The following is a 26,660-nucleotide window of genomic DNA, read 5'->3' as shown; positions in this document are numbered from 1 at the left end:
AATGCCTGTGAAAGTAGTGATTGTGTATGTGTATTTTTAATAGGCTTATTATGCCCGAGATGCCCTGGCTAAGAATCTTTATAGTAGGTTGTTCTCCTGGCTGGTGAATCGAATCAATGAAAGCATTAAGGTAATAACCTTACATTTGAACATTAATAAATCTATTGGTATGTTGATGGAAACTTTAGTGGATTGAATATTTCTAATTCCAATTTAAGTATGTTACATCTAATGTTTGCTTAAATCATCAGTAGCATTAAAAATATCTTTATTCAGATTAATTTAAAGGAAACTCGATTGGCATATGAATGAAAGCATTAAACACTTGCTATGTACTGAATTACAGTTTTAATAAATAGCTGAAATATTCCTGCCTTCCTTTGTTTTTTTATTTTTTATTTCAATATCAAAACATTTTAAAATAGCTATTATTAACCGTGATAATAAAATATTTCAGTAGCAAGAGGCAATTTGTAAAAGAAGCAGTAGATTGAATGAGTTTTACACAATTGAATTCTTACTCTTCCTGCTGCTAACCAGCTATGTGACCTTTAAGAAATCATTTAGCTTATTGTACTTTTATCAGTAAAATAAGGAGGGCAGGGAACAGAGCCAAGAGTAGGAAAAAGCAAAAGGAACAGCAGGTAGAGAAGGGGTGCAACAAGTTACACATTTTATTATAATATAATGAATGTTTTTTAATGCTAGGAAGGTCTATTTTCCATGGTATGTAGGAGGAATACTTCATCTTTTAAGTCTTAAATTGTGGTAAAGGCTTCAAGTCTCTGATATATAGAAATACAAAGCACAAGATTTAGAAACCTTTCTTTGAATATGCAGACATGGTGTAGGTCTCTTGCTTGGAACTTAAGAAACCCTTCTAGCTCTAAAATGCTATAAATCTATTTTATTAAAGACTTTTATATTACATGGACTGACTTGGCTACTTAATAAAATTTCTGGAAGATTCCTTGCTGATTTATAATCTTTTAACTTAACAAATTAAGCTCATATCCTCAATTACTGTTATATACTTTGTAAAGAAAACTATGCTGTAATGAATCCATGTGATTTGTCACTAGACCTTATTCTGTTCTTAATGATTTATGCTGAAATTACAACTCTTATTTCTTTCTTAAGGCACAAACAAAAGTGAGGAAGAAGGTTATGGGAGTTTTGGACATTTATGGCTTTGAGATTTTTGAGGTAAGTTGATTGAGAATTAAATTATTTGAGGATAAAGAGTATCCTTTAGTTTTCATTACCCTTAGATCTGAGAATCCATGAACTTTATAAAGCTTTTCCTAAAGTTGATGACTACCATGTTGAATTACAGTACTGTTCTCAAACAATTTGTTCTTAGATTGGCAAGTAAAATTTAACAGCAGAGATTCAGTCTTTGTACTATGATCATGCATGGAAGACTATCCAGATACTTAGAGCATGCTTGTTTGTGCATTTATTTCTTTAACTCTTGAGAGAAGATGATAGTATGGTTTGATGGAAAGAACACCAGCTTGAAAAGTAGAATTAGATTTTAGTCAAGATTCTGCCAGTAACAACTGATGTGCTGCTGTAGGTAGTTATCTACTATCTCTGAACCTCATTGCTTCATGTGTTAAAAAAAAAAAATGGGTTTTGTCATCTCTAAGAGAGCCAACTCATACCAGTAACCAATTCAAGACTTGATTTATGGTTTTGTCCAAGAATATTCATCATGTGGCTTCATCTTAAAAGTGTGTGGCCCATATATGTTTTTCCTGTGGTGAGCTGGTTGTTAAACATTTACCAACTGGCTCCTAAATAACATAACTGCAAAACAATCCCTCCTTAAGTTAAAGATCTGTCATTCATTAGCAGACCTTTGCTTTGTAAAGGACAGCAAAGCTATTCAATTCAAGAAACAATTACTATCATTCACAATGTATAAGTAAAGAATTACAGATGAAGACTTGAGTCCTCTGAATCAATCTCCCCAGACTTTGCCTCACTCCCACTAAATGAGAGAATGAGTGAGACGTATTATGTTTTATAATCAGTGAGGATAGACTTACTCTGCCTGGCATACATTTTTTCTGGATTTTGGCATTTTTGATAACAGGGTGGATGGTGAGCAAAGCTCACACTTGAAGGAAGATAAAAGAAAAGGGCATGCTTCTGGATGTTTTGAAAAACAAAGAAACTGAAAGAGGGTTTTCTTGCTGCCTCAGCACAGTATCTCTTAGATGCTTTCTAAAATGCTTTCCAACTCTGAATTCTGTGACCTACATTCTAAACTAGCCCAAATTTAATCAGAATTAGTTGGGGAGAATTATCTTGGAACATCCAAGCATATAACTTTGTAATGGGCACATTATAGTCATTTGATTAAATTTTGGTTTAGCTGACTGTGTCTACAGGTAGTAAAAACAAATCTATGTTGGGAGAAATAGAAGAGCTTTAAGCCAACCATAGCTCCCTGATGGTGCTGGCCCACAGCAGGCACTTGAAGGAATGCTTTTGAATGATTGGTTTGCAGTTCAGAACTCTATTTCACTGAAAATGTGATCATTGCATTCCTTTCACCTGAACTTTACCTTATTTTTTACGTCATAGCAGGTAACTGTCTTTGGGAAAGAACCAAAAATGAGGTAGACATCTGCTCATTTTGCTATTTTTGATTGGAAGATGTGAAAATACCTCTTTTGCCAAGGAGAGATCTTGTTTGTTCCAGGGGTTTTGGGGTTCAATTTCATGATAGAATTAGTGCCTGAAATTCTGTTATAATAAAGAGGATGATGGAGTGAGAAACGTTTAAGCTCAGATCTTAACAGGCTTAACTCCCGAAACTTAGTCTGCTTATATCTGGAAACCAGTATATATTTGGTAGTAGACAAATTTATAACACAATATCCTAGTGATCTGTTGAAATCTAAAGCACAGTATGCTAATGATTTATTGATCTCATGATGTGACTATTCCTTCCAGTGATATAGCTCTGACAGAGAGAATGCTACTGGAATAGACAGGGAGTTTTCCAGGCAGTATAGGTTTGGAGTCAAGAAGACTTGAATTCAAATCCTGCCTCAGACATTTACTATCTGTGTACAAATTTATCAAACCCTGCCTTAATTTCCTCATCTATTAAATGAGAATGATAATTATAGCACTTTCCTCCTAGAATTGTTCTGAGGACAAAATGAAATGTTTGGACAAAGTCATGTAAATGCTAGCTATTCTAATTGTTATTTTTTATTATCATCTTTTTTTTTGCTGTGTGAACCCTCCCCATCTTTTTCCTGGTCATATTTCTTTGATGACAGCCTTTACATCACTTCTTCTGTAATTCCTTGTTTATAATATGTTGTAACTTGATCATCCCCACCACATGCTTCTCCATTGTACTTTGAATGATCCTGTAGTATTGTGTAACAGTTCATAGGCATTTATTAAGTACCTACTATTTGCCAAGCATTGTGATAATCTTTGGGAAAACACACATTTTAAATAAAAATGTAGTCCCAGTTTTTTTAGAAACTTGCTGTTTGGGAAGGTGTATCCTCACAGATAACTTACTATGTGATAACTCTATTAGAGAAATGTTATGTGAGATCTTGGAAGAAAGATTGTTATCAACTGGAGGAATCTGATAAACTTACCCAGATAAATGAGGATTGGGTTTAAATGCCTCTGTTGGGTGGGTGATCCACTCAAGAGTCCAAATAACCTCCTTATCTGAAGGTTATCTGTGAAGCTGATTGAAGCTGTTAAGGTTAGATGTGCTTCTGGAATATCCTCCTTGTTGACCTCTCCCTACCCTGCTTCAGGGATATTTCTCACCTGAAAAACCTGGTGTTGGGGAAGAAGCTCCACATTTGGGGTCTGAGGATCTGGGTTTAGCTCCTGGTGCCCACTACATGATGACTACCCAAGTGACCTTGGGGAAGTCACAGAATCTCTAAGGTTTCTCTCCTCTTCAGTGAAATAGAGGGGTGGAGAGGCTTGGACTAGCTAATATTTAAGGAATCTCCTTACTTGAACCTTGTGATCCTGGGAACTAGTCTTCAGATTAGATGGAGAAACTTGTATTTTCCACCTGGGGCCCTATCTTCAAGACCTTAAGCCACCATTGTAGACCTGGTGATGATGTCACCTTTTTCTCAGACCTCTAACTACTGTTTGTTGATTGTTCTTAAATGGGCCTAAGGTGGGCCAGGCACATGACTCTTCTTTTATTATTGCAAAACTACCTCAGGCAAACTCCCAACCCAGAAAACACTGGAGCATGGCAATAAGTGAAGCTAAGAGGAAGGGAACTCTAAAGGAGCTGTATATGGGCTTCTTTACAAAGGCAAAACTCTTAGTTTATTTATTCTGCATTTCTGAATCTTTTGCTCCTACTTCTCTCAGAAGTCCTTCCCTCTAGCTGATCTATCTGAGAATGTCAATTCCTTCCATTTTAGACCAAAAGACACATCCTTTCCCAACATCCACAGACTCTGTGTATCTGATTGTACATATACATGCAAACTCACACATATATGTATGTGTGTCTGGGTTTTTAAAGGACTAAATTAGATGCTTCTGAATCAGAACTATGAGCTAAGGCTAAAAGCTATATGTTGTTTACATAGAGCTCTTTGAGGACCCTAAGTCCATAAAAATTAATTGGCCTTCTCTGAACTGATTTCTCTGCTTGCCTTTTCCTTTTATTCTTGGAGAAAAATTAAAATGTAAGTTTTCATAGTTGATTGTTTTGTGACTTGCCCTTTGTATGACTCCTCAGATTAATCTTCAGATAGCCTGGTACTTGATAATAGTGTGGGGAGGAGGGTGGTCTGATTTCCTTTCAGGAATTCTCAAGACAGATTTGGCTTGTTTCTTTCATCTTTTCCTTTGAAATAAAAGTAGAGAATTTTTTCATCTGTTTTCATGGTTTCTCTCTTGTACCCTGGGCTCTTCTACAGTGAAAAAAACTAGGCAACTTTTAAAATGAATGACATAATTGAAAATCAGGAGGAGGAGAAAGGAATAAACGACTGTTAAGGACCTACAAACATTACAAATATTCTCTCATTTGATTCTAAGCATTCTAGAAATGTTGTTTACTGTAGATTCTGCCTGTCATTTGAAAACCTGCACTGTTTTCCTCTGTAATCCTGATCTCTCTCCCCACCCCCACCAAAAAAAAAAGACAAAGCACTCACTGCCTCATCATTAAAAGCAGTTAGATATGGTGCAGCAGATGGAGCACTGGACCTGGAGTCAGGAAAACCTCTGAACAAATCGACCAGCCCCAAAGGCTTTTTTTTAGTTGTATGACCTTGAACAAGTCATTTAACCTCTGTAAAGAGCATGTGTGAAAATAATATGAGGGAGGCTCTTCCCATTTGTTTTTCTGAGCAGATTTTATTATTCTGCCTAATTTTGAGTTGCTTTGGAATATTATGAAATCTTTAAATTACTGATTGTTGGAATTGGATTGATTTGAATTACTGATATTTTTAAAATATAGGCTTGGATTAGCAAGGTACATGGGACTTTGCTGCATTTATTTATGTCCCACTCTTTCCATCAGCAGCTATTTTCTATTTCTGTTTTGTCTTGATAAATTATACCCAGATATTTAAATAAATGTTGTTTGCATTTTTCAACCGATTTTTCCAGGTGTTTATGATATATAAAAATGTCATCTCTTTTTTTTCACAGTTACCCCCATGTCTGTCAGATTCAGTCTTTGTTGTGTTGATCTGATCTATAATTTATTTTTGACTGATTATTGATGCTGATTGCATTCTTTTAGTGGGGATTTTAAAGAATCCTACTGTTATTAATTTTCTGCTTCTTTATAAGAGCATTAACTTTTCCTTTATGAGTTAATCTACTTGGAACAAAAATGTTCTGAACTGCTCAGAGGCACCTTCAAGCATCTTATACTTTAGTTTTCTCTCTAAATGTTTTTAATCAAGCTTTGTCAGCTCCAGATTTTCTCAAGCTAGCAATAATTTGGTAAATTTTAGGTCAGTCTTTTAATTTATATCTACTTAGATCTTTTGATATTATTATAATGGTGGCAGTAATCATGTCTTTTCCAATGAAAGGTATTTTTAAAAAATTAAAGACTGACCCGACATGCCTCCCCTTTCTTGTCTCTTCTGATTATTCTGAAGTGAATTGAGTTGAAAAAGAATTGTGGCTGTTTAGTTTCAGACTAACTTATAGCCACTGGGCACTTCATTCACGTCATTCATTTTTTGCCACAGCCAGCTGCCAAAATGGTTCTCTCTGTCTGCCTGACATGTCAAAAGAAGCTTTGAATAGATTATTGTGTCTTCTCTATAAAAGATACTCTTTTACACACATACACACACACATGCGCGTGTGCACGCGAGATCAGGAGATATTCTTCCTTACTGATTTGTTGTTCACTCATTCTAAAAAATAAACCTAGTACATCAAACCTAGTACATACATCATACCAGTATATTACAAGATTCTTAAAAATAGGAATGGAGGGTAAAGTCAGTTTTGACTGAAGTTTCAAGGATTAAAATTTTCAGAGGAAGAATAATATGAAATAGCACAAGAAAGGTGAATTGAACTCAGATTGTACTGAGTCTTGAATATCAGGACTACTAATTACATTTCATTAGCTAGACAATAGGGAGTCACTGATATTTAGACCCCCCCCCCAAGTTATAAATATTGAGGGTACTAAACAGTGAAATTTTGCATAAAATACTAAAATAAAAATGAATCTTTTTACTCCATTGTGAACGTCACAGGAACTCTGTCAGAGTATGACTAAAGAGTCTGGGTATGGTATGGGGATACTATGGAGAGCATGGCTGACACCAGAGGAGTGAGAATTCTGGGGACTAAGAAGGAAGATTGGAAGGGAAAAGGCATCCTAGACAGTAGTCATCAAAAGAGGAAAATTTCAAACCTCTCACAGTTGAGTCAGGAGAGTCTGTGGTCATTGGCTCTATATAGGGCTATATGTGGTTGAGCAAGAATAATCCTTTATAGTGGAGGCAGCTGGTTGGTAGTCAGGAGGACAGGAGTTCAAATCCAGCCTCAGACACTTGCCACTTACTAGCTGTGTGACCTTGGGCAAGTCACTTAACCCTGATTGCCCTGCATCCAGAGCCATCTCCAGTTGGCCTGAGTCATATCTGGTCACTGGACCCAGATGACTCTGGAGGAGAAAGTGAGGCCAGTTGTAGCACAGCAGCCCCTCACTCAAATCCGATTCATGTGCTTGTCATGACATCACCTCCCTATTGTCGTGATCTTCGAGAATGAAGGACAAACATTATTATCATCATCATTATTATTATTGTAATTATTATCATCATCATTTTTAAACCTATATAGTACACTGGAACTTTGCTATGACAGTATTTAAAATGCAAAGTAAATAAAAGTGGTTTGTCTTAAGTTTTATTTACAGGAGTTTCATTATTCAAGTACCAAAAGGACCTCACATTCCTAATGCACATATCTCAATGCTGGAGCTATATAGCTTGGGCTCCAGAGTACAAGATAAGTCTAAACCTAGTGGGATGCATGGTAGATGAGTAGAGTGTGGCTCAGCTTCTCCTAAAGACCTAATTTCCTTTTTCTGTACAGTCCTGAGGGATAAATTCAGAAGTGACTAACAATTACAGATACACAACTGAAGTGGAAATGGAGGGGGTGGGGTGGGGAACAGGAGAGAAGAATAGGGAAGAAATTAATGGAACCAGCTGTCGCCCTAGTTTCCTCTAGGAGGTTTGGGGCCATGAGAGAAAAGAACTACTCTGCTCATGAATAACTTGGTTTTTTCATGTGCAGGGCCTTTATGATTTACAAAGTTGATTTAAAACAATTGATTGGAACTTAAAGCTTTTCTCAAATTCTAGACAGTTGCATTTTAAAATGGAGAAACACATAATGAAAACCTGACATTATTTAATGTACATGTGGAAGGAAATAGACATGTTCTAGATGGAACTGAAGTCACCAGGGCTAGTTACATTTTGCAGTACTTTATATTGAAAAGCATAATGATTTAGAATCAAAATTTGCCAGAATTTTGCAGTTCAAAATGGATTATGGGGTGGCTAGGTGGCGCAGTGGATAAAGCACCGGCCCTGGAGTCAGGAGTACCTGGGTTCAAATCCGGTCTCAGACCTAATTAATTACCTAGCTGTGTGGCCTTGGGCAAGCCACTTAACCCCATTTGCCTTGCAAAAACCTAAAAAAAAAAACCCAAAAAAATAAAAAAACCAAAACAAAATGGATTATGTATTGAGTTCATGAATCTTACCATACATTTGTTGTGTGTGTGTGTGTGTGTAGGTATGTGTGTGTATCTATCTGTCTGTCTACTTGTTTGTGTCTGTGTCTGTGTATATGTGAGAAACACACATAGAAACAGAGACACACCCCACTGAGTATCTCTGTAATTCTAAAATGGAATAATAGTCAATTATATTCCACATTAAGTTGCTTAGTTTTTTAAGCCCAAAGAATTTAATTGGTTAAAATTTCTCCTTTTAGAAGGTACTGGAGGGGGGTTCCTTTTGTTTGGTTTTTATCTGTTCCATCTCAAGTGGAAAAGAAAACCTTTTGGTTCTCATTGCATCTCACCTTCTTTGGTAGTGTCTGCTCACCTTCCTGAGGCTGTTATTGCAGGTGGACTTGAGTTGTCTTGTGGGCCTTAGTCACACAGATTTCATTTATCTTAAGAATAGAAGAACATGAACCCTCTTGTACTGACTGTGCTTCAGGGTTTCAAGGCTGTCACTCAACATTGCTTCAGTCAAACCTTTTTTTTAAAAAACTGGAAAGACCCATCATAATAGGATTTTAATGGAAAGTCCACTTCTTAATGGTTGGTTGATCTATGACTAGTACTCACGTATTCTGTGTAATATATAGACTAAGTATGAGATATGCATATTTGTCACCATGAATAATTTATCAATGATTGTTTTGTTTCTGAAATTCCTTGTTCTTAAAAACTGACAGCATCTTATAAAATTTGTCTTTTTTTGCATCAGAATGCAGTAAGTATGACCTGTTTGCGGTGCCGCTTTGTTGCATGCTACATGTTAATCTCTTCAGCTGTGTGAATTTTGCAGCAAATGAAACTTAAGCATGTGACCATTAGGGCACATTGAATCCAATAAGAATAAGTGTGTGTGTATTTATTTATACATTTGAGTTTGAAGGGCAAATTTAATTTGCTGTTATCTTAATTATTTAACTGTTGTGGGTATTTTGTGCAGCTTTGGTCCTTGTTTCTAATCTGAGTGTGCATATTTCATATTCCTTGTTTTGTAGCTTAGCTACAGAGAAGGTTATTATATAGCCTCATGTCTAAGAAAGTTCATTTTCTCTACCACACCTCACTTTAAAATTTGTCAGCATAATAAGAGTAATGTAAATAGTGTCATGACTGCTTCATGGAGACTTCCTGAATAACCTCAAGGACTTTGTGGCTCATTGTATAAGATCCTATGACTACATTTTCTAAATTAGCCAGATATCTATTCTTCTCATTAATCTTTTAGGGAATCCTTTTTTTTTCTTTAGTGCATTCTTTTTACAACTTAAGAGCTCTAAATGTTTCCTTATCAGAGAAGTAAATAGTGTTATTGGTGTAAGGTTGATCATGGTAACAATTCTTGGGTAGAGCAAAAGTTTTAAATATCCTAGAATTAGAAGCACTTTAAAAACTTTATGTAAAAATTGATGTCAGGAAAAATATACTTTTATGATCTGTATGGTATAATATAAAAGACTGTTGATTTGATGCCAAATGATCTGGATTCAAATAATTGACTTTTTTTTTCTCCCCCTGAACTCAATCTCCTTATCTGTAAAATTAGGGGGGGGTTAGTATTCATGATCTCTAAGATGGCTTCTTGTTTTTAAATACTTTGCTCCTATAAGCCTGAGGTTGCATCCATTTAAAATATTAAAAATTACTTTCAACCATTTAGTTGAGTATTTCAATTAGTATTCAGGAATATTTAGGATTTTTCTACCTTTACTTTTTTTCTTCCTTAACACTATCCAAATGGGATCGTACTATATAATGTCATATTCATGTCATTTGTGACTTGGAGCTGAATATTTTCTGTCACTGGCTCATCATTGGTGACTAGAAATCTCAAATTGGTTTCTTTCTGCATCTGCTCCAGTTACTTCCCCTTCTACTTCTCCTGTCTTCTGAGGCTCCTTCCTCCTTCCCTTCTTGTAAGGAGGGAACCAGAGTTTCTGTTGTCAAGAACCTGAATGGAAGTTCTGTGATGAGCTCCCATTGTCAAAGACTGCAAGCCGATCAACAAAATGGATGCCAACAAACCTGGGCATAAAACTTAAATAAACTTAATATTTAAGAGTAAGGTTGAGTTGGAGCATCTTCCTGTCTTCTTATTTCCATCTCACCACTAACCCATTGCTGTAATCATCCCTCAGCAAAAAAAGGGAAGAAGCAGGTAATGATACCTAAGTCAAGGAGTTGCTAGTTGTCTGTACTGGAAAGAATTTGTATACATAAGATGTCTAGTAGTATCTGAGGTCACCCATCTTCTGATTCTACAACTTTCATATTAAAAGGCACAGAAATGCCTAGACTGTGAGAACTTTTGGCCACATAATTATGAATTCTACTGTCTCTTTTCTGACCTTTAAAATAGTCGGGGGGGTGGGGTGGGTCAAGACTCAACCAAACAAAACTCAAAGTTCATATTTTTTCTATCTTGGTGCAAGACCAAACCTAACCTACATCCCTGCAAATGGCATCATTTTCTGTCCTTTAAAATTTTTTTCCAGTTTCTACAACCAACATTAATTGTGTACTTGCCAGACCTAAGTCACTGTCCTTTACCCCACTGTAGCTAAATCCCAAAAAAGCTTGTTCTTCATCAGCTGAACTGTCAGTGTGGACTCTGTGCTTTGTAAAAAAAAAAAAACCAAACCAACAACAAAAACTTGCCTTTTTTCTTCTACAGGACAACAGCTTTGAACAGTTCATTATTAACTATTGCAATGAAAAACTGCAACAGATCTTCATTGAACTCACTCTCAAAGAAGAACAGGAAGAGTACATCCGAGAAGTAATGTCCACGTACCTTTTTTTTAAAATAAAATTGATTTTGCCAGTACTAATAAATACATGGGCATTTAAAGTTATTAATAGTAGGGTACAAAGTTTGTATAATTGTACTGTTTTAGAACACTGGACTTGGACCATAAAACCTGGGTTAGAATTCTGACTGCTCTTTCCTAGCCAAGCCATTCATGTTAGAAATTTCTCTAAATATCTTTTTCAGATCACCAATAGAACCATCTGTCAGGTTCTTTCAGCCTTAGTTGAAAAGAGGACTATTCAGTATTCATGTATTTTCTAAATAAGTATTGACATGTCTTAGTTTGAAGAAATTTTGAAGTCCCCAGGACTCTGGGGGAGTGACTCCAATGACTCCATCATCTATTTGCTTTTTATTTATTAAATAATACCATTATTATGGTAGCACCATAGTGCTCTCTTAGATCTCTAAGTGAGCTCAAAGTCAAGTCTTACCTTTTGATATAAATTGACTGTATGGTGTTCCCCAAACAACTAAGTTGCTAAGTTATATAGCAGTTGTCAGTGTATATTGGCAGAGGGAATTTCCCCCCTAGAAGTGCTCTATACTAATGAAATCACAAGATCAGTCAAAAACAATCACCAGACTTCTCCATTATTATTTCTTCAAATCCAATAAAACTTGGTTATTTGTTCTCTTCAGTCTGCTTTGGTGTTCACATCCCTTGTGGATATGGTTTTTACCACCCTCCTTGACCCTGAACCCTCTATATGTTGATTTTTCTAATGTGATAGTTTTCCCCCAGTGAACTCTTAAAGCAAACCTTCTACTTTTTTGCTTTGAGGATAAATTATAAATATTTTGTCTTTGCTTTACAGTGAAGTCATTACACTTTAGTAATATGTTTTAAGTGTCTGGCACCTTCTGGCAGCATAAACATTTTATAAGCTGGGTCCATTCTCTTCCTGTCTTCTCATCATAAAGAAAATGGTAGAGCTTTGATCTGTAACTTAAAATTGTTTGTACAGTTTGACTGGGAATTTCTACAAGTATATAGAAACTATAGTGAAATATATGAATTTTCATCTCCTTGAAAAATAAATGTTTATTCGTGTGAAGCTTGAATATACAAAGTGGAAGTGGAAAATGATTGCATCTTGCAAAAGTTTTGCCTATATTAGAAAAGATTCTTAGTTGTCCATGCCTTAAAAAAAAAACCCAAAATAGCAAAAAAAACAAAACAAAACAAAACCTTATGTGCATTGTAGAATAGCATTGGGTCATTTCATACTTGAAGTAGTTAATTTGATTAGAATTCTAAAATATCTGACCAACCTTGATTTTTTTTTTTAAGTATTTACTCACAAGATTATATCTCCCATTTAATTTTTTCTCACGTTTGAAAATCCAGAACCAAAAAAAATCTAGGATCTTAGATACTTGGGCTCTAATTCTGACTTATTTCCTTATAAACATTGTAAGTATACACAAAGCATTATTGACTCAAAGATTCTCAGTATAAATATTTGGCCCCTTGCCAATGAAGTGCATGGGAAATTGACACAGATTGGAGAATGGAATGGAAAGCAAGCTTGGATAGAGTTCAGGGGCATTCATTTTGGTTAGATAATGTCAGTGGTGGACCACTTCATTCAGATAAACACTTGGGACCCAAAATCATGTTTATAGAACTGATTCTTTAAAGGTAACATAGTGAGGGGGGTTTAAATACACTGAGATGAGTAAGTTCGACATTATTTGTAGCTTTCTACATAGGATTTCTTTCTTTCCTTTTTTTTTAAAGGATATAGAATGGACCCACATTGACTATTTCAATAATGCTGTAATTTGTGACCTCATAGAAAACGTGAGTACCTGATATACAACTTTCTAAAAATGCCTTTGGTACAATAATTATTACTGAATAATCATAAGTGGAAAAATATCATTGCATTGGGTTTTACAATTTTTGTTTTGACTACTTCATTCTAGGAATTAACAAATATATATTTATTAAATGCCAAGAAGGACTGTATCTGAATCCCAATAGGTGCTAGAAAATTCTCAAAATCCCATATCAGGGGGCAGCTAGGTGGCGTAGTGGATAAAGCACCGGCCTTGGAGTCAGGAGTACCTGGGTTCAAATCCTGTATCAGACACTTAATTACCTAGCTGTGTGGCCTTGGGCAAGCCACTTAACCCCATTTGCCTTGCAAAAACCTAAAAAAGAGATGGAAAAAAAAAAGATCCCATAACAGATACTTAAAACAAGGTGAATTTTTGTTTATCATTTACTTTGGCAAACACTCCATTCTAGCACATTAAATCTTTGAATACCCCTTATCTGCCTGTTTAGAGTCTGGGCCAAATTCTTATCTGCTGAAATTACTCCTGAACTCACCATAGTGAGTTCCTTCTGCTTGCTACATCATTAGATCCTCTTGGATTCCAATTAGTCTCAGGGCATCTCTGCAAAGAATGGGGTTTTAGAACTTTAGAACTTCTGCTCAGGAAATGGTGACGATCTGGGGGAATATGGAAAGTGGTATCAGAATAGAAGACTTCTATTTTCTCAGCCCTCTTTTCATTCATTCTTTCTAGTTAATGTACTCCAAGACCAGAACCAGAATGGCCTTCTCTAGAAGGCTATAGCCTGGTGACTATACTTATTATAGGCCTCACCATGTATCTGGTGGCCATGGATGATCGTTTGCTCAATCATTTTTTTTAATCACTAAAACAACAATCACTGAATATTTTATCTTCCCGCTAAAAAGCCATTCCTGGAGACATCAGTTCTAGAACACTTCTCCCCATAAAACTCATATCATATAGATACACAAATACACACAAATGCGTGTACAAACAGGCCAGTATATATGTGTGTGTGTGTGTGTGTGTGTGTGTGTACACACACACACACACACACACACACACACACACACATCATTGTTTACCTTTTCAGATTTTCAACAGTAAATAAAGTTTAGTAAGATAACAGAATGATCTAAGTTAGGGGACCTGGATTTTTCTTAACCCAGTCATACCAACCTTAGAAGTCTGTCTAGGTTACCGTTTTCTCTCTAGGTCCTTTTTCCTTATCTGTAAAATGGTGGAATTGAACCATCTGATATGTTACATTCCTACCATTTCTAAAATTCTCAAAATGTGTGGGTACTGTGACAGTGTGAAATGTTAAGAATATTAACATGCCTATTTGCAAAGGTAATCAATTTCCCAGAAGACAAGAATGGAATGTCACTATATATGTTATGTTTTAGGAAGCTTTCTGTGCCCATCTTGCCCATTGGGAATCAATAAGTCTCATTTCTTGCAATGTTTAGTTGCCTTGCTAGAAAGTCTGTTCTAAAATAGAATGGGCTGCTTTGGAGTTTCAGATAAAAGCTAAATGACCAGTTTAAAGAAAGGATTCCTCTTTGAGTTGAACTGTATGACCTCTGACATCTCTTCCATCTTTGAGGTTCTATGTTTCTGTAGAAGACATCATGGAGAGATTCATCTGTTTATTCTACGTGGAAAATCAGCACACTGCTAGACACTAGCGTGATATCTGTATGCTAGCGTAAGATCAATAGGTCCTATTTCTCTGTGTCTGTTAATATTGATGACAATCAAAATAATGAGCAGTCCTCATTGTCATTTTTCTGGGTTGCCCTTCCCTTGCTTTTCTTATGCTTTATCTTTGAAATATGTGTTAATGTAGCTCTCCCTAAAATTCAGTGAATAAGGGTTCCCAACCTGTCGGTACTTGTGCTGGTTCATTACTATTTACAAAAAACAGTTACTCATTTATTTTGTGATTGAGTTAATTTGCTCTAGCAACTATAATCTGTGAAATTCCTGACCAGCATGTTTCCCTTCTTAAACTTAACATTACACTTAATTACTTCCCTTTAAGTTTTAGTGGGGAGAGCCCTGTAGTAATGTGCTTATTCAATTAAATTATCTCAGCTCAGAATACCTGCATTGTACATATGATGGAAGAAACGCATGTTCACCTAAGAAAGAACCTTCATACTTACAGGAAGCATTTCCTTCCAGCAACAAGTTCAGAAATCCTGTTTATTCTTGCTACTATTATGATTACATTGTACTTCAATTGAGTGTGTACTTCCCCTTGGTTCCATCTGGGATGAATACATACTGTTGAGAGGATGTCCTGATTCCTGTGGGGAAAGTTAGAAGAGAATAAGGAAATTTTTCAGTGATGGAAATAGGTGGGGTTTCTTTTAAGTGTCATAGGGCTGTACCCTTGGGAGTGAAGGTGGCTGCCATCACCTCTTTGGGGATGGACTGACACATGACCACCTTCATTTAGTCTGCAGTTGGGGGTTTTCATATTAAATTTGGACATGAATGAATGTGTATTTCAGTCTTGGTCCTTGAGATTAATAAAAAAGTGATAGGTTCTGAAGACACATAAAAGTCCTCTCCTGTTCAAAAAAGAATATTTTTTTGCATTTATGTTTATGCTTAGGATTAGCTTTCAAGTGTCTTAAGCTTACAATAGCACTAAGACTTTTGGGATACCATGTACACAATACATGTGTGTGTGTGTGTGTGTGAATGTATGTGAACATACATATAGGAATATATCCATATCCATAAATATATATATATATATATGTTGTCTCCTCCAGTAGAATGTAAGCTTCACAAAGGCAGGGACTCATTTCTGTCTTTGCATCTAAAATTTCTGACATATAATAGTTCCTTAATAAATATTTGTTGATAATTGTTTTTTATTAGATTGCTTTTTTTAGATTAGCTCTCAGAGCTCAATCTTTCATAGTCTCACCTGAACAGTTTCAAATACATGCATGTGTTTGTGTGGTTCTCTTTAAAAAGAAATGGGCATTGTATGTGTATAGTCTCTTTTTGGGAAGTTTGGTAAAAATCTGAAACAAATTTCTCAAATTTCCTTCCTAAAGTGAAAGCAAATGAAGACTTGAAAAGTGTCTTTAAAAGAGTAATTCCCATTGAGCTCTACTATGTTATTTGAGATCTCATAACATAAAACAATTAAGATTGATTACCATTTTCTAGATTGCTCTTACTTTTAAAAATCAGGTCTTAAATAAATTTTGTTTAGCCAGCTGAATGGTCTTAATCTGCAAGATATAAATCCCCTGAAATGAATTTGGGTTAAGATCCCCAAACCCCATGACTCATATTCTTCTATCCTCTTGGGGGGGGGGGGTTGACCCTTGTATGTTTTTAGACTTAACTACTTCAAGTAGACAGGCTTTGTTTTTAAGTTAATTGTGTTTTAATGTACTCATTACAAATAATTGTTGCAACAATTGACTGAGGAAGGAAGGAAACCTTATTTTTTTTAAAACCATAGAATACAAATGGAATCCTGGCCATGCTGGATGAAGAGTGCCTTAGGCCAGGCACTGTAACTGATGACACCTTTTTAGAAAAGCTGAACCAAGTCTGTGCCACCCATCAACATTTTGAGAGCAGAATGAGCAAATGTTCACGGTTCCTAAATGATACCTCTTTGCCTCACAGCTGTTTCAGAATTCAACATTATGCTGGCAAGGTACTGTACGAGCATCTGGACCCCCCCCCCCCCATTGTTAGCTGTGGCAAGGCCACACTCCAGGTTAGGTTATCTCACCACTGTTGAGTTTTTCAAGGTTTGGAGGGTAAAAGAATATAAAAGTAAGAAAATGATTGAATAGTGAGAGTCTTCAGATCACTGAGACCATATGGAGTGAATTCCTTCCAGTCTGCCTTAATACTAATCAGTAACATTTACATAGCGCCTTCTTATGTACCTATCACTCTTCTAAGTGTTTTTAATAAAAATATCTCAATTTTACAAAGGAATTCAACTTCATTACTCTTAAATGCAACCATGTATCTCAAGCTGTATTTATCGATGGTTTATAAATACTTAGTAAAACAAGTTACTGATAAATGAAGTATGCTGATTTAAAAATTGAACAGCAAAATAGTTGAACAATGATGCATAAACTTAGAAATTCATGTAGAGTACAAGAATTCATTACTAGGCCCAGAAGTTGAATGCATGTTGCAGGAATCCCTAATTCATCATCAATTATTAGGAAGAATTTGATGCCACTTATTATTTTCATAAGAAAAATGGTAGAAACTAATTTGGCAACCCTTTAGCTAACTTCAGAAACCTTTAGTTTAAAAAAGTTACTAATTTTAGTCAGTTTTTCTTTGTTTACAAATTTGGACCCAAAAATTTAGAGGAGAAATCACTTTTCACTTTTTCTCCAATAAGAAACATACATGGTGTCTGAACTAAAATAAATGCAAACTAGTGCAGTTAAAAATTAGTAGATAGTATTATATTTCTTTATTCTTCCCCTAACTTTTGGCTAAAATATATTTTCTGATATCAAGTATATTCTATTTGTAGTACAAAATACCTAAGCAAGAAAAATACAAATGATATCTGAACATTTTTCTCCCTTCTCCCATTTTTTGTGAGATTCAGACTTAAGACACAAAACGTAGACACATGTGACAAGTAAAATGTGTTTAGGCAGTAATAGAGCTAAACTTGGAAAATGTTAAGATAACATTTGAAGTTCTTGCAAATCTTGGAAGGTTAAAAAAAATATTTTGGGATCTGAACATGTAGACAGATGGAACATAAACTTGGAAGTTTTCTTCAGTGTTTGAAACTAATTTAGTATCACAATGTAACTAAAGCATTGAATTGTTTCATAAAGAGGGAGATATCCCAAAAGCAGAGAGTATCTTGAAATTTTTCTTTAATGTGAATTTAACATTGTTGGGTCCAGCATGCCTAGCCTTCTTACCAACTATGTCTTACAGGTTATGTATCAGGTAGAAGGATTTGTTGACAAGAATAATGACCTTCTCTACCGTGATCTGTCTCAAGCTATGTGGAAAGCCAGCCACTCTCTAATAAAGGCATTATTCCCTGAAGGAAACCCTGCCAAAATCAATTTGAAGAGGCCACCAACTGCAGGATCCCAGTTCAAGGCTTCTGTGGCCACACTGATGAAGAATTTACAGACCAAAAACCCAAACTATATTAGGTACTTCAAGCTGATCAAAAACTCTGGATTTTATTTGTGAAGCAACTAGAGTAGTGATGTCAAAAATCAAATAGAAATAGATTTCTTGGGGATTTGTATTGACTTAGAAGACCACAAATTAATGTTATCTTGTATTTTTATTTATTTTGTTAAACATTTTCATCTGATTCTATTGCTTTTGACTGCTCAACTCTTCTATGTCTTATTTGTCCAGTATATTTAATATAATCTTAAATTTGTTCTTGAACAGAGCTTTAGGGGGAAACCATTGCTGCAGTGATAGTAATTCCTCATTTGTAATCATCAATAAGTTTATCCTTTTTGCTTGCAGGAATTGTTTCATTATTTGTACTTTTATTTTTATCCCCAGGGCCCAGAACATATTAGACATTTAACAAATATTTGTTGATTGAAATGAACATAAAACTGGATCCAGTTACAGATGAGGAATTTGTTAGGGGAAAAGTATCTAGATTTTTCCTGTGAGAGTTGTAAGCCAAGAAGATGATAGAAAAGTTTGCATAATGTCAAATAATTCCCATCTGAGGAATAAACGGAACTTATTTAAGAAATTAGTTTGCTTTTTCTTCTTGCCTCTAAGCAACAAATGCAAATTTTCCCTAACTCACCTTTTGCTTATGGATTAGATGAAGGCTAGATCTTAGTGTAATAGACTGTACATTTGATTAGTTTACCTTCTTGTAAACCTATCTATAATCTAGTTACATGCATACCCAGGTGTGTGTGTGTGTGTGTATAAAACCTGTGAATAAATACTGTTGGAATTTTGAATTGGCAGAATGATATCTTTAAACATAAAGGGGAGAAGGTGAAGTTGGCAGATCAAACTAAAATAAATAGGCTGTAATTCTATGTATATTTATCAGTAATATGTGTTTGTGTGTGGAGTAAGGGTGTGGGTATGAAAGATTTATTTGATAGTCCTACTCTGACCATAAGTAACAATGACTGTGTAACAATGTTTTACAGTAACTTCTCCCATGGATTTATTATGGGATTCTTTTAAATAAATTTCATATAAAATAAGAAAATATCATTCGTAGTTTACTTGTTTTTAGCTTGTAATAGGTGGAAAAAATAGACTTGTAAGAAAATATTGTCATTAGGTTATTTTTGCTTTTAAGAAACATGGAATGATTTTAAAATCCAAATACCCTTCATTTTCCAGGTGTATCAAGCCTAATGACAAAAAAGCTGCCCATATTTTCAATGATGCCCTGGTATGTCACCAGATCAGATATCTTGGTCTTTTGGAGAATGTCCGTGTAAGAAGGGCAGGCTATGCCTTCAGACAGGCTTATGAGCCTTGCCTAGAAAGGTACAAGATGCTTTGCAAACAAACATGGCCTCACTGGAAGGGGCCTGCCAGGTAATAAATTGACATATTTTATATCATAAACTTTTAAAAGGATAAAAACTTATCTTTCCCTTTGTGCTGTTAGCCAAAATGTTAAAGTTTTGATAATCAAAATGATTGACACACACACACACACACACACACACACACACACACACACATACATATATATATACACACACATATATATATATATTTGTTATTATTGTGAAGATAAAGTATGATCCTCAGAGCTACTGGGAAGGAAGAGTAGGTAGCCAATGATTCTATACTTCTCTGAATCCATCTGATTTAATTTCTTTGTGTTTTTTTTTCCCCGACCTTTGAAACTAAGACTGAAGGGATAGAGTAATCTCGCAGATAGAGAGTTATAGTCTCAGAGTCAAATAAACCTGGATTCATGTACTTCCTCTGACACATATTACTTGTGAAATCCTGGGCAAGACATGACATCTCTTGGGGTGCCCCCAGGCAGTCATATGGGAGTGTAAATTAAAGAGGAAGAACTGGGTAAAGGGAACTTCCTCATTAGGAGCTGCCCTTTACCAAAGAAATCATTGATCCTATGAGCATTATGCAGATAGTCTGGTCATGCCTAGGAATGACTATGCCCTGAGTTTTTCTGTTACCTGGCATTTTTCTGTAGCTTTGTTTCCCCACTCATGCTCCAGGGGTTGATGGAATGTTTTAAAAAATATTTTTAGTGGGATAACTGAAGGGGGCTCAGAATAAATCCTTGCACACATTTGGCAATCCTCTTCCCTGCATTGCCTAATCTCTTTTGTACAAACTCACCTCTGGATGGTACATAAATACAGGTTCAAGAATTTAGGGAATTGCTAGTAATGGCCAAATACAAGAAGAAATTGGCTATAGTTCCAGGTTCCCATTTAAAAATCAATGCTAAACCTAAATAGACAAGTAAATGCAAGGGATTAAGAGGATTTAGTTTAATCTGTGGTATTAAGTCTCTGTTAGTCTTTCTCCTTGAAAATTGTGGGAGGAATGGAATAAAATAAAAACAATTAAAGGGCTAAAGGTTTTTTAAAACAAGCAAAAAGATAAAGTTGATAGAGATTTTTTTCCCCTTATAATTCAGTAAATAATGCAAATTCATAGTCACAGGAGCAATGATTTAAATAATTTCTTTTGTTTGTTTGTCCTATTTTCTGTTGTATTTCTTTTGTGTTTGTATAGTTGAAGCCTTATGAATTGAGAGGTAACTTGGTGTTGGAGTTTAGACAATGTAGGTTCAAGTTACAACTATGTACCTGGGCACCTCAGTGTCCAGGTGATGATTGAAGTTGTATAACATCTTTAATGGTAGAAAGAGATGCTGCCTATGCTGATATAATCTCGGGTTTGGATCCATCCCCCCAAAAAATGCTGTTGTATGTTATTTTTTTTAAAAAAGTAATAAAATTATTTTTAGTAATTTCTTCTAAGAAAGTTTTTTTTGTAAGAATGATGACATTTTAAGCATGAATTTTTGGGGGGGTTCACTTGTTTTTTTCTGTATCAAAATGATATAAAGCAATATAGTTTGTTTGGAAAGAAACTTACTATAGTTATAAAACCTCATTCTTTTTTTTTTTATTTTCCTAGAGCTGGTGTGGAAGTGTTGTTTAATGAATTAGAATTCCCTGTGGAAGAATACTCCTTTGGTAGATCAAAAATATTTATCCGAAATCCAAGAACGGTAGGTTATCCAAACCATCTTTTTAGATGTCTTAGATTTTTGACAGCTGATTCATGAAGAAATTATAATATTACACTAATTTGGGGGAAAGGCATTTTTGATAGCTACATGGCTAATAGCTAATAATTAATTAATTAGCTAATTTAATAGCTAATGTACTACTGTTCTGAGCAGCACAACTTGACTACAAGGCATTTTAAAATTTTGGGTTTTTTTTAAACAACATACATAATATAAATATTTTGAAATGGAAAACCCTTCATATATTTGATGCATGCACATCTTCAGTTACTATTTAAAATGTTATTTTTTCGGGGTCAGCTAGGTGTCGTAGTGGATAAAGCACACATGCCTTGGAGTCAGGAATACCTGAGTTCAAATCTGATCTCAGACACTTAATAATTACCTAGCTGTGTGGCCTTGGGCAAGCCACTTAACCCCCATTTGCCTTGCAAAAACCTAAAAAAATAAAATAAAATGTTATTTTTCCTTTCCTAATGATGCTGTCACCTTCACCTTTGTTATGAGGCTTTGAGTCCATCTCACATTGCAGAAGGTTTCTGCTAAGATGGCTTTGATAAAGTTGACACCCCAGCCAAACATTACTTTCCATTCCATTTGAAAATGTGAAGACTGTCTTATTTAATTCCTGAGTAAGTCTAGTGGTAGCCAGGAGCACATGGGCCAACCCAGTGGTAACTGATAAAACTAATTAGAATATGAAGAGCATGAGAAAGGAAAGCAAAAACAACTGTGTAGGACCAGCATTGTTTTTAAAGGAAAATTTGAGCTTCCTGGCAGCAATTCAGCAAGCATGGGATCATCTTAGTCACTGTGCAGCCGCACATCCACGTGGCTTAGATAAACCATTAGAGAACAATCTATATAAAATTTGAATTATGGAAAATTTTTCAATGGAGTTTTATTACTTAAAAGTAATATTAATTTGATCAGAATAACATATCATTAGCATAGCAATAATTGTTTACTTTTATATGGTGCTTTGAGATGTAATAAAGTACTTATTAACAGTAATTGTGTATTATTAGCTTGATTTTTCAAGTGAAAACTGAGGCATCAAAGAAGACCAAGGGACTTGTCTTTGATCATAGACAAGCTATAAGTGATAGAGCTTTTTAAACTTCTTATTTTCCCCAGCATTTGTAAACAGTAGGCCCTCAGCTCTGTCTCTGAATTCACCACTGTAAATTATACAAATATAACTTTTTTAATACACTACTCAACAGCTATTCAAGTTAGAAGATCTAAGAAAACGACGCTTGGAGGACTTGGCCACTCTTATTCAAAAAATTTTTCGAGGTTGGAAGTGCCGGACACATTTTTTGTTAATGAAAAAAAGTCAAATTGTTATTGCTGCCTGGTATAGAAGATATTCGGTAAGCTGGCATCCCTTAAACATACAGTCTTCCTTATTGTATGATACATTGACTTGACTTTAACCTGTGTTCATTTTCCTCATCTGTAAAATGAGGGAGTTGTCCTAGATACTGCCTGAGGTGCTTTCCCATCTCTTCAATCAGTGAAACTGTGATGAGAGAAATCAACAAATGAATCACTGACCTGGCATTGATTCATTTAACCTTTAGTAGATGATGACCTAATGACTCCAGTTTAAAATCTCTGTTACAGACTCTCCATTTTCATGCATTAGAAAGAATAAAAATAGTAATAACTAGCATTTTTTGTAGAGCTTTATGGTTGGCACATTATTGTACACACATATGCTATCCCAGGCTTCAACCAAGATTTTATTTCTTTTGGTTCTTGAGAAAATTCATCTGTGATGATAATATATGCAAAAGTGTGCTTATCTAATTGGTAAAGAATTGTAATTAATGAAGCTAATTTTATAGAAATCAATACATATATATATATTTATTAAGGTTCCCTGGCTTATTAAGAATAACTTTATAGACTGTAAATAAGTGAAATTTGTATAGGGAGGAGGTCTTCTTGTAGTAGCACCCACTGATTTGCACATTCATTGGAGACTTTAAAAAAGTTGCTTCTTATACTCATGCTTTCTCATGAATTAAAGATTAGTCATTACAATTAATCATTTTTCAGGTATCAGTTTATCTTTTTTTTTTAAAAAAAAAAACTCCTTAGCAGGTGAGTTGGAAAATGACATATATCTTCCTTGGAGCACTTTGCCTGTTTTAGTTGATAGACATGTTCAACACTAAGGCCATGTTAAATCAATGACAAATTTTGCTGATGTACTTCCATGCCTGTTAGTACAGTACAAATGATCTTGAAGTTTTGGGGGTTAATGAAGTACTTAACTACTTATTGATTTACCCTAGGCAGTAAAAGAAAATTGGCTTGATCTTCAGCTCTTTGAAGACAAAGTAGTTGTTTAATTTAACATAGTGCAGTCAAATACAGCAGAACTTCAAATATGAATCTGTATAGACAAGTTAATACTTGATTCATTTACGGCATTTTCTTAAAAGATGGATTGTTTGGTTTCATTATTACTAGATGGTCCTGCTTTAATGGATTTACCACTGGGGAGAACTCTAGTTCACTTGACTGGATTAAAAATTATAATGCTATGCTTTATACTTATTTGAGATAATAACAGTATAGGGTCAGGTTTTTGTAGATCTATAATATTATTTCCTTATTTGAAACCATGACTGGAGGAGGGAAAATAGGACACACAATAATTTTATGGCTATTGTTTTTAATTGCATGGGTGGTAAGTTCGAAGAACGGCCTATTTTTCTAAAGAGAAACTAAATTTTCTATGAACCTATGTCTCTTTCATAATTAAACATAAAATTACTCATCTAATCTAGTCACTGGACTAAATATTTTCCTTATACCATGGCAGTTTCTTCCATAGATGATATTCTGAAATAATTTCCACTTATTTGCTAAATCAAATTTATGAGATAACATTTTGGTTCATTTTATAGAAACCACTATGTAATGAGGTTCCCTGGCTTCTTAAGAAAAATTTTAGGGGTGGCTAGGAGGCGTAATGGATAAAGCACCGGCCCTGGAGTCAGGGGGGGAAAAAAACTCCTGACTGATCTAGCAAATCTGGCTAATCTCCTAGAGAAAATTTGTAGATTTAGGACAAAGAACTCTGTTTTGTGATTGTGAAGTAAACCTATTCAGCAGCTAGGCAGATGGTCATACAGAACCAGAGTGGAAGAGAGATTATGACTAGTTATTAGTTTTGGAAGTCATATGTATAGATGACCATTGAAGCTGCTTGTAGGAACTGATTATATCACTAAGGGAGGATGTAGTGAGGGGAGATGCTTGATGATTCATGTGGTGTACTGAGAAGGAGAAGACAGACAGGTAGGAGAACTAGGAAAGAGCTTCCAGAAACCAAAGGAAAGAATATCCAGGAGAGGCAAAAGGACAAGTGTCAAAAGCTGCAAAGAAGAGAAATCAGAATGGGGGGCGGGGGTGAGAATGAAGAAAAAATCATTTATTTAATATCACTGATACCCTCTCCCCTGACCCCCAGGGAGTATGACTGGAATTAACCTTGGAAACATACCTTTTTTGTGAACATGAGTCCTGGTGGCCCCACTACCACTGCTGTTCAATACAGGTTAGGGGAAAGGCTATCAGAGAGGGGTTAGCAAGTAACTGGAAGTCAGAGAAGCTAGAGGAACTTAATTCCTTTTCATCTTCTCCTCCACTCTAAGAGTCAACTCTTGCCTTTGTACAACCTCTTAAAGCTTATATATTTTATGGATCTATAAATAGAATTGTTGACATCTTTTTTCTTTTTTACCTGCAGCAACAGAAGAAATATCAACAGATAAAGAGTTCTACCATTGTGATACAGTCTTTCATCCGAGGATGGAAGGTGAGTTTGAATAGAATGTGATTTACTTGTTTGGAATCTTTACATTCTTTCTAAGTGATGGGTCCCTAGAACTGTTGAGAAGGAAGAAGTCTTCTTAGTCTCAGTTTTGCCCCCTTAATCAATCAGATGTAAAGTAATACATGTTGCTGGCCAGACTGGTTACCAAATTCTTCTTTATTCTAGACTCACTCTCTCTTTTTTCTCTGAGAAAGGCTTGGGGAGGATCAATGATAGAAAAATTAGTTTATCGGATACCTATACTTGGGAAGCTAGAATCCAAAGCAATAGTGCCATAGTGACTTAGTTTAAAAATGTAACATAATCGAGATTTTATTATATTTTTAATTATGTTAAACATTTCTTAATTACATTTTAATCTGATTCTGGCCATGCTGGAACATTTTTGATACCTCTGGTTCAGAAAACCTTGTTTTCCTGCCTTTGATCTTGCCAGACTGTGGGACATCAACATTTTTCCCTTCTTCTCTCCTTATTCTCTGACTCTGGGGTGGTCTCAAGGATATGTGATCTATCATAGTGATGTATTCTGAGTCCTGATCAATTCTAGAGGAATAAGTCAGTTATCTACTTTTAAGTCCTTCTTATCAAAGGCTAATTCCAGGGCTACTCTGATGTTCTTTATCCAAGACCCTTTAGGCTGTTACTTGTCGTAGGCCTTGCCTCAAAATGCCCTGACTCTGACCTGGATAAAACTTTCTGATAATGACTCGGGCTCAGAGATTACCCTTCAGATTAACAGACCATCTCCAAAATTGTGGAATTTCTAGGGTCCAAGGGCTTGGGCCAGCCTTGGGAATGATTGACCTTTGTAATGGATTGCTAGAGTTGATTATCCTGAAGCAAAGTACTATTCAGTCCAAATAATAAGCAACAAGATCACATTGCATAGTTCCTCCCTACAATCATTTCTAAGTCTGGATCCTACCACCATTGATTTACCCCAGTTCATCCAATTTGACTTGACATTATTTGTTCTAGTAACAGTTTCTGTTCTCACCTGGTAGCTACATTTGCCCATTTTCTCTTTGCTCACTCCTCATGGTTCTAGTTCCTTTTTTTATGTATTATCAACCCAACCTTGGCTGGAAGGTTGTGCCTTTACCTCACCTCTGCCAAATCCTTTGTTCTTTGTGCTATTTAAGCAAGTTTTTTTTTTGTTTATTTATTTTAGTAGAGACATCACACACAGGAGACATCCCTTTCATGCAAACTGGTGGTTATCCTTCCTTTTTTTAGATGATCCATTTAAAGTTCTCATGATTTATCAGAATTTGTCTGATATATAAGGACAGAGTTAGTCAAAACTTCCTTTCCCTATTGAAGTGATTGTCATACTCCCTTGGTCTGAACATTGTTTGGCTAGGACAATGGCACTGCTCTCAGTTGCCATCGTCACAGCCAGCAAATGTAGGGAAGAACATTGATTTTTATTATTATATATTTTATTTGTTTTCCAATTACATACAATGGTAGTTTCTACCAATCATTTTTTTTTTGCAAGGTTTTGAGTTTCACGATTTTTTCTCCCTCCCTTCCCCTTCCCCCCAACAGAAGGCAATCTGATATAGGC

At 35.4% G+C, this 26,660-nt stretch overlaps 1 protein-coding gene across 5 annotated transcripts in view; it reads left to right on the top strand.

The window, feature by feature from the left end:
- MYO1B (myosin IB) overlaps window positions 1-26,660 on the top strand; it is a 215,343-nt gene that overhangs the window by 152,570 nt on the left and 36,113 nt on the right. For all 5 annotated transcript variants that reach the window (XM_074215472.1, XM_074215473.1, XM_074215471.1 and 2 more), the window contains exons 12-21: window positions 44-130; window positions 1,141-1,206; window positions 10,986-11,090; window positions 12,868-12,930; window positions 16,432-16,632; window positions 17,907-18,133; window positions 19,323-19,523; window positions 21,117-21,210; window positions 22,458-22,607; window positions 25,001-25,069. In XM_074215472.1, coding sequence (XP_074071573.1) covers window positions 44-130; window positions 1,141-1,206; window positions 10,986-11,090; window positions 12,868-12,930; window positions 16,432-16,632; window positions 17,907-18,133; window positions 19,323-19,523; window positions 21,117-21,210; window positions 22,458-22,607; window positions 25,001-25,069 — 1,263 coding nt within the window. The remainder of the gene's footprint in view (window positions 1-43; window positions 131-1,140; window positions 1,207-10,985; window positions 11,091-12,867; window positions 12,931-16,431; window positions 16,633-17,906; window positions 18,134-19,322; window positions 19,524-21,116; window positions 21,211-22,457; window positions 22,608-25,000; window positions 25,070-26,660) is intronic.

This window comes from Macrotis lagotis, chromosome 1 (genome assembly GCF_037893015.1).
Source record: "Macrotis lagotis isolate mMagLag1 chromosome 1, bilby.v1.9.chrom.fasta, whole genome shotgun sequence".
Classification (NCBI taxonomy): domain Eukaryota; kingdom Metazoa; phylum Chordata; class Mammalia; order Peramelemorphia; family Peramelidae; genus Macrotis; species Macrotis lagotis.
The sequence above is the reverse complement of the archived record's forward strand: the minus strand, read 5'-3'. Positions and strand labels throughout refer to the sequence as shown.